General features: G+C 54.8%; 1 protein-coding gene across 2 annotated transcripts in view; it reads right to left on the reverse strand.

The window, feature by feature from the left end:
* ZNF704 (zinc finger protein 704) overlaps positions 1-8,765 on the reverse strand; it is a gene marked incomplete at its 5' end in the record, with an annotated part of 137,934 nt that extends 129,169 nt beyond the window's left edge. For both annotated transcript variants that reach the window (XM_081110942.1, XM_081110941.1), the window contains one exon: positions 8,367-8,765. In XM_081110942.1, the coding sequence (XP_080967068.1) occupies positions 8,367-8,765 (399 nt within the window). The remainder of the gene's footprint in view (positions 1-8,366) is intronic.
* Positions 8,766-9,201: the final 436 nt, after the last annotated feature.

The following is a 9,201-nucleotide window of genomic DNA, read 5'->3' on the forward strand; positions in this document are numbered from 1 at the left end:
CTGGTTCCGGGATGCATCACCCAAGAACTGCCGCTGCCAAGTCACCGCAGCTCAGCAGCTCCTGTGTTGAGCGTCTGCCCTCTGGTGGTCAGTGTGCATCATACCTACTGGCCGATCAGACGGTTGGACAGTCTGACAGTTGCTTAGCCTTTGATATGTATACTAGAGGCCCGGTGCATGAAAATCGTGCACTTGGGGGGGGGGTCCCTCAGCCTGGATTGCAAGAGGGAGCAGGCCAGGCTGAGGGACCCCACCAGTGCACGATTGGGGCAGAGGAGGGACCATGGGCGTGTCTGGCCCATCTCGGTCAGTCCCCATAGGCCAGATCCCAACAGCAAGCTAACCTACTGGTCAGAGCATCTTCCCCCTGGTGGTCAGTGCATGTCATAGCAAGAGGTTGAGTGGCCTTAGCATATCATTAGCATATTACTCTTTGATTGGTTGAATGGCTGACCTGACGACCGGACTCTTAGGCTTTTATTATATAGATATAGACTAGAAGCCCAGTGCATGAGATTTGTGCACTTGGGTGGAAGGGAGGTCTCTCAGCTGGGCCTGCACCCTCTCGCAGTCCAGGAGCCCACGGGGAGCAGGCCTAAGCCATCAGTTGGACATCCTTAGCACTGCCATGGAGGCAGGAGAGGCTCCCACCACCTTCACTGCACTCGCCAGCCGTGAGCCCTGCGGGAGTGCACTGACCACCAGGGGGCAGCTCCAGGTTGAACGTCTGCCTCCTGGTGGTCAGTGCGTGTCATAGCACCCGTCATTCCACCGTTTGGTCAATTTGCATATTAGCCTTTTATTATATAGGATTATTATATAAGATTCCCTCTGGTAAATGAGGGCTACCATTTGCCAGCTTCAGGGGTCAAAGCTCATCCCTGACCTGCCATGCAGGAACCACCTCCTAGCCAGGCCATACCACCTCCTTCACACACGGTATTTGGCTACAATTGTTTTAGGGGACATCTCACAATTGCATTCTAAATTGTGGGAACCAACTAACTCTCTTGGCAGAGCTAATCTTGATCAGGGGATAAAGAGAAAGGGAATTCGGAACCTCTTTCTAGACAACTTGGCAGGAATTCATTAGGCTGGGCCCCCTGAAAACTCGGGGGAAAAGCCTTATCACTGCTTTTCCCCCGAGTTTCAGGGCCCACCTTCCACATCTACTGAGGAACGGACAGAAACGCAACAGCAAACCCCGAGAAAACCGTCACGTGTCAACGACTTGGATTTGGCTGGGCCTGAAGGTTGGTTGTGAGGTCTCCAATATGCCCACAGGTTTCAGGACGTCTACCGAACACCATGGACTGGCCTCACTGAGATGGCGCAGGGCATCAGACATCATTTCATGTCCCTGTGACCAGGCTGGCTGCTCCACACAGGCGGGACGCTCTGACAGTTCACAGCGTGGTGGGGAGGGCAGCTCCCACCCCCACCCCCACCTCCTCGAGGGGAGGACACAGTAATCTGGCCGGTACAGGCTTAATAAGGGGGAGGCCGGGTGGTTGAAGAGGTCAAGCACACACAGCACTGTGGCTCCCTTCAGCTGCATCTCACTAAGAGGCGGGAACACAGATGAGGAGGTCCCCACAGTCAGCCAGTAGTAAAAGCCAGGTGAAGGGGGCTAGTTAAGGGCTGAGTACACATCTCGTCTGCTCGGCCAGCTCACCAGAGGCACAAGGACACGGAGCCCATTTCCATGAGGTTCCCCCTCTGAATGTGCACATCCCGTAGAAACTGCGCTAAGTGGGGAGCACTGGCCGGGGCAGGGTTCACCAAGGTCCCGCCCACCTGACTGCAATCAGGTGGGCCGCCTCTGCCTGAGGTGCTTTACGAAGGAAGAACCTTCCAAACATAGGAGCTGATGAGCACTGGGAGATCATTTGGGAAAATTGGGATTTTTTTTTTTTTCCTGAAAATCCAAGGGAGTGGAGTGCAGATCATGCCGGACCCAGGGAGCTAACTCAGTGAGGAGGGTGATCCCTTGGGGCTGGCAGACCAGGGCACTAACCCTCGCCCCCCACTGGTCAGCAGCCCCAGCTGACGGCATTCACCTTCAGTGTCTCCGATGAGGGCACTGGATGGCTGGATCCTCTGTTTCCCTTCCAGCTCCGGCAGTGAATGACAACTTTGTCTGGTGTCTTAAGCACACGCTTTTCTCTGCAGCCAACACAGACCGTTTGCAAGACACATGCTTGTTAGCAAATTGGAATTCAGTGTTTGCTGCACAGCCCCTGCCAAAGGCTCCTCACAGTCATCTGCTATTCAAGAGATGGTCCAAACGCTGCGCTAGCCATTCCCGAAGAGCGGGCACGCAGGAAGCGGATCCCGTTCCATTAATATTTACTGGGCATCGATGGTGGGAGCTTCGGCATCTAGTATCTCATTTAAAAGCCTTTCTTCCCAGTTTTTCTCTAGAGAGAATCTTGACACACTGCCAGGCCATCTTTCACATCAGGCTTTTCCTAAACTTATGTTATCCCAGTAAATGACCAATCCCTTCAGATGCTCTGGTTCTGGTCCCTGAACGAATCCACAGCGTCGCAGAGCGCAGTCCTGGCCTATTATCTCAGCCCCCACTGCTTGGCCTTCGCTGAAAAGCTATGTATTAGAGAACCCTTCCTCCCTTTGGCACGGTTCTTGTAAAAATTAAACTCTGGTTGAAGATCTGTTGACTCTGCTACTCAGCGTTTCTGAAACAAGGCCCAGGAAGTTAGTTAGTTTTTCCCTTTAGCGGGTAAGGGGCGGGAGCTTACCACTGAGGATCAATGTGTAAATTTTCTTTGTCAGAAACTGAAAAGCACACTATACAACGTTTCTCCTGACGTCTCATTACGGTTCTCAGGCAAACACCTCAGCTACTTACTAGCATTTATTCCTCGATTTCCTTAGCAATCCCAAATCCTCCTGGAAATAAATGGGCGTATAAATCCCACATAAATAAGGGGAGAGAGCAGAGATCCCAGTGCAGTGATTGAAAGCACAGGCTGTGGACGGGCCTACACCGCCGTGGCCACGCGGTCGGCCCCTCGGCTGGAGGATGGGGCCACAGGGTCCCCCGGCGTGCTGTCTCGGAGCTCCGCCCGCAGGCACGCCACTCGGTGCAGCTCCTGGCGCGAGCAGTCAGCAAACGTTCATTTGCAATAACGTCGCTTTGGAACCCAAACTGTCCTACATTTCATTTCCATTCTCTTACGGATTTTATTGGTTTACTCTTTGTTTTCTCTGATTCACTGACCCATGCATGACTCTGTCACCATCCCTCACCCCTTCCTGTCTTCATTTTTCTTAGATCCCACATCTGTGATTGTAGTCACAGCTGGGCTACTGCTCATGCACCTGGCTGAGCCCCATCCCTGCTGAATCCAGCTGTCTGCTTTGTCCACGAGACAGCGACGCAAGCAGGCTCCGGAGTGAGCCTTCCCGGGCTCAGCCCTGTTCTGCCCCTCAGCACCTGTGTCTTTACGGGAACTGCTCATCACTTCTGCAAAATGAGGATGGTAATGATGCTGATGACTCATGGGTGATTAATCAAGTTTAAACGAGACTATACACTTAGACTTGAGCTGACCATACTAGGTTTGTGATGCCTTCAGCTCTATTCGGGTCTCCCTCACCCTCAGCCGACGACCTTCCTCCCTGCTGTGTGGGGGAAACACAGGCCACCGGCCCAGTACCACCTCATCCGACCATCATCTGACATATAACCACCTCACCTGGGCTCCCTGTCACCACCTTCTCTCTAATTCAATGAGCAAAGGGCTCTTGCTTCCACCAAAGGCCAACCCCTGTCCTCGGGGTCCAGGTCCCCTCCCCTGTGGCTTTTCCAAGGGCTTTCCTCCTGAAATTATCCCTCTTCTCTCTGAATCTTTGGTTCCTCCTTAAGGTGACCCCCAGTGATCCTCCATTCCTGGTATCCGTGCCTTGTGTACCCCTTCCCCCTAAGTGTGAGTGCAACGCAGGAGTCACTGCCAACCAAGAGCAAAGATGATCGTTTCATTGCTCCTGTGAGTTCAGCGCAGGACATGAGCCTCCAGCTCTCTCGCAGACAGGTGGCTTGATGAAGCAGTCGGCTGTGTGGAGGAAGGCCACATGAAACAGCACTGTGGAGTGGGAAGAGGGGGTCTAGAAGCTGAAGGCAGTCAGCCTCCAGGTGGCAGCCAGCAAGAAGCTCGACCTTCAGACCTACAGATGCAAGGGACTGAATTCTGCTGACAGCCTGAGTGAGTTCAGAGGGGAGCTCCTCCCCAGTCCAGCTTCCTGATGACAACACAGCCCACCTAGCAGCCAGACTACAGCCTGTGACACCACATAGACCCAGGGAAGCTGAGCCTGGACTCCTAACCCTAGACACCGTGACCACTGTTGTAAGTAAAAAGTGTTTGGTACTTTGTTACACTGCAGTAGAAAACAAATACACTTGCCCTGGACCAGACTTTCCCATCATGCACTAGCAACTACTGTATCCTGTGAAAATAAATCTGGGCCATATGCCCTCCAAATGCTCCGCTTCTCTCTGCTCGCCTTTCCCGCAAAACTTGTAAACAGTTTTCCATATGTGTCCTCACCTCCATTCACTGCTCAGCCCACGCTAGTCACATCACTGACTTCACATTTTTTTTTGGTCAAGGACACCAAGTTCCACATTATCGAATCGGAACGAACATGCCTCCGTCCTTATCTTATTCACTATCCCAGCAGAATTCAGCACCACTCAGCGCACCCCATTTTCAGAGCTATTTCACTTGGCTGACTGGCTTTCACATTTCCCAGTTCCCATCACTCATGGTTGCTGCCTCCTCCTCGTCCTCCTCCTCCTCCCAGACCTGCTTCCAGAGCAGTGCTGAGCCGCAGGGTCTGGTCCAGGCTCCCTCTCCAGGCCTGTCTCACTTCTTCTCTAACTAGTTTCAAGCGACATCACCATGCTGGCGGCTCCCATATATTTCTCTCCAGCCCTGACCTCTCCCCTCCGCCCCACATACTTCAGCCATTGCAGCTTCCACTTGGATGTCTAATTGTTACTTCGGACGTAACATGTCCAAAACAGGACTCTTTTCCCTTCCAAAAATCTGTTGTTCTCCCAATCACAGCAAACAGTACAACCAAGCCTTCACATTGGGGCCTCACCCTGGATTCTCTTCCCTCCCCTCACATCAGCAAGTTCTCGAGAGTCATCTGTCACAATAGGTCCTGACTCCAGCCACTCCTCTCTCACTCCCTCTGCCAACCTGGAGCACTGCCCTCACCTCCCGCTTGGCCGATGGCCACCTGGCTGGTCTCTCCCTGCTGTCCACTGCACTCCACATGGCATTGCCTTTTAAAACACAAGCCGCCTCGTATGCCATTACTGCTTAAAGCGTTCCAAAGTCTTCATACTCTATTTCAAGGCCCACTGGGCTCTAAGCTGCTGCCCCAACCTGCCTTCCTGGCGCATCTCCGACCCACCAAGTCTCACCACCTTTCCTCCTTCCCACATCTAGACTTTGCCATTGCCATTCCTTCCTTCTGGAAAGATCTTCTCCAGCTGCAGCTCGGATCTCAGATCAAAATCCCCTCCTCAGGGAGGTCATCTCCATAACAGTTTCTAAGGTACCACCATTCCCCTCTCATTGTGTAGCACACTCCACTCTCAAGCACCCTGCTTAGCTATCTTTGTTTGATTGTTACTATGATTCCTCTAATCAGATGTGAGTATATGAAGGTGCTTACTTCTGTGTTCTAGAGTAGCACCTGGCTCATCGTAGGTGTTCAATAAATATTGAATAAACAAGTGCATATGTGTATATGTATGCACATATATACACACACACACACACACACACACATATATATATATTAGTATATATATACAGGGGTGGGCAAAAGTAGGTATATAGCTGTGAGTATGCAAAACAGAGTTAATAAAGCTATTGTAATCATCATAACCTGCATGTCTTTTTCCATGCCAATGAGTATAAACCTACTTTTGCCCACCCCTGCAGATATACATATCTATGATACTGACATTGTAATATGCATTTATAATAAAACTAGTGGCCAGGTGTATGAAATTCGTGCACATTAAAAGGGAATTAATTAGAGGAAATATTTTAATATTGCTATTTGCCCTTTCTCTATAATAGAAGTGTCAGCGATGAAAGAAAATTAGTAAAATGTATATGAAAATCTCCCTCCTGTCAGAGTCTGGGGTGTGCCGCGGGACCCAGAGTCAAGTCCCCGCCCACCCGCACACGCCTTGAAATCGCTTGAGACCCAGACACGGCTGGCCCCACCCCCATCAAGCTCTGCAGGGTCGGGGGGGGGGGGGCGCAGCCTCAGGTCCCCCATCAAGCCCTGCAGAGTGGGGGGTGCAGTCTCAGGTCACCCGGTGGTACCGGGGCAGGGGGCATGGCCTCAGGTCCCCCAGCCCCGGCACAAGGGTGGAAGGGAGCGAGGGTGTGACGACCATTTGCATATTACCTCTTTATTATATAGGATGTCCCATTACATTTCACTGGAAAATCTCTTCAGATGCAATGTCAAGATGGCTGAAAAGCAGTAAAAACTTATACAAATTATATCTCAAATGTCTCAACTATTCTAACCAAGACATCTAGAATAATAAAAGGGTAATATGCTAATTAGACCAAGCGCCCTTCCAGACGTCATTCCAGATGTCCTTCCTGATGAAGCCGGGGCCAGAGGGAAGCCAGCCTGGGTCCCGGGTGCCTGCTGGCGGCTGCAGGAGGGAAGCCCGGATCCCGGGTGCCAGAGGGAAGCCGATGCTGGCAGCTAGGGAAAGGAAGGCCTACTCTTGCACGAATTTTCATGCATTGGGCCTCTAGTTATAAAATAAAACCCATTTTGATATAATGTAACAGAAATTTGTTAGACGTGAAAAATCTTTTTTGATAATGTAAATTACCACACTACAGTTATTCTGTTTTTATAGATTTGATTTTTTTCCCCTACCCTGGGTCTGCTTAGAAGACAGACCATGAATTGTAATTGTTTTCTATCACAAATTGTGCAATGCACTGTTCAAACCACAGGGCATATTTTCAGTATTTCTGGAAGAAGATACTAAATATTCACTACTCCTGCTCCTCAATGTCCTGGTGCCATGTGACTGATGTCCACACCCAGCCGGGTCCTACAGCCATCAATGCAGGCTTGGAACAGCCGTGGCAAAGAGTGTGGTCACCGTCTGGGTTCCAACAAGCAACTGTCAGAACTCCTCCCACACGACTACTTGCTGAAAATTTCTCACTCCCAGAAAGATACTTGCAGGGTGGCCTCGGAAAGAAATCTGTGGCCATGCCAGCACGGGGGCTGTCCTAATGCTCATGTCTAAGGTTTCTTCGCAACAACAATTTCATGCTTTGAGGAGCTGACTTTTCCGCAAACCCCTGCAAAAATTTAAAAATATATATATAGTCTCTATCTATTAAACTCACTAGTTTATGTATTTTCCCTTCCTCGAGGGTCGACTGTCACAATAGATGCTGACTTTGTCCACTGTTATCTCCCGAAACCTCCAGTAAGCTGTCATGCGGTTTGCTTTAAGGGCCACTGTTGAGAAAAAGCCCTCCCTCCTACCACTTGCTGCCTTCAAAACTTCTTAGCAACACACACTGTGCATGAACCTCAGCGCGGCCTGCCTTGGCCAATCGCACGCCTGGGAGCCCGGCCAGTCAGTTGTGTAATAATAAACCCCTTATTTCCCGGAGATACACACGCCCAGCGATCTCGCGCTCCAGTGCCCAGGGCTTCGCTGGAATCCTGGCACACACTCACATTCGCTCCCAATGCCAACCCCACCCCGACCCCCAATTTCTCCATTTCCTCCTTTTTGCTCATTTGCAGTTTTGAGGAGGAAAAGAAGCGGAAATGCTACACAATGTCGAGTTTAAACAGGGAGGGCAGGGGGCACTGCCAAGGCTGCCAGCAAAATGCACGTAGAAACCGCAGGCTCGGCTGTGGCCGGCTCACCGGTCCCTCCGGTGCCTCCGATCGGCAGCAATTGTTCTCGGAAGAGCCGGGCTGATGGGCAGGACGGACTGCTGGCTGGTAGCCCTGAGCCAGACCAACCTTCAAATCCCGGGCCAGGGACCACCCTGCTTCCCCAAGAAGAACGACGTCCCCCCTTCTGACTCGCCGGCCCCCGGGCACAGACCCGCGCCCACCTGTCCCAGCTCCAAGTTCGCCACCGCACGGGGACAGGTGGCCTTGCCCGCGCCCGCGCGAGACCCACCCTGGAGGGAGGGGCAGCGCCGCGCCCGGAGCCGGCCGGGCTGAGCGACCCCCGCCCGCGGCCCGCGCGCCACGCCCCTCCCGGCCCGGCCCCGCCCCGCCCCGCGCTGCCCGCCGCCCGCACGCACCTTCCCCGCGCCCCGCGCCAGGCCCCTGGGGACCGCGCGGCCAGGGCCCAGCGGCGGGAAGCGCTCCTCGCCGTCCTCGTCCTCGTCGCCGTCCACCTCGATGACTCCCTCCTCGTCCTCGTCCTCGTCCTCGTCCCCGTCCTCCGCGCCCCCGCGGGGCCTCTCCAGCAGCCGCCCGCGCCCCCGCCGCCGGCCCGCGCCCTCCTCCTCCTCGTCCTCCTCGCCGAGCAGCAGCAGCGCGGGCGACAAGGCGGCCCGAGGGGGGCCGGGCCCCGCGCTCCGGGGCGGCGGGGGCAGCGGCGGCCTCCCGCTCTCGGGCGCCGGGCCCGGCGGGTGCAGCGCGGGGCCCCCGCGGCGGCCGCCCAGGCTGGAGCGCTTGGCCAGGCGGCGCGCCTGCATGCTTCCCGCGGTCCTCCGCTCCCGCCGGGGTGCGCGGGGCTGCGGGCTGCGGCGGGGCTACGGCGGGAAGGGGGTTGGTGTGAGCGAGCCGCGCGCCGCCGCCTCCAACGCCGCCGCCGCCCCGGAGCCGCGGGCCGCGCTGCGCCCCATGCGGCCGGCGGCCGGGCCGCGCCTCTCGGGCCTACAGCGGCCGCCTGGGCGCGAGCTGTGGGCGCCGCCGCCGCCGCCCGCCACGCGCCCTGGGCCCCCGAGCCCGCAAAACCCGGACTGGATTCCTCCCGGACCCGCGACCTCCAGATCCGGGGCCTCCGCGCGGCCGCGCCCCGCGCCCCCCTCCCCCGCCCGGAGTCGGGGACTCCCTGTGGACAGGGGACCGCGCGCACCGCTGCAACTGGGGTTCTGGGTCCAAGTCAGACTCTGAAGGAAGAGATTTGCC

Source organism: Myotis nattereri (genome assembly GCF_964212035.1).
Source record: "Myotis nattereri genome assembly, chromosome: 17".
Taxonomy (NCBI): Eukaryota; Metazoa; Chordata; class Mammalia; order Chiroptera; family Vespertilionidae; genus Myotis; species Myotis nattereri.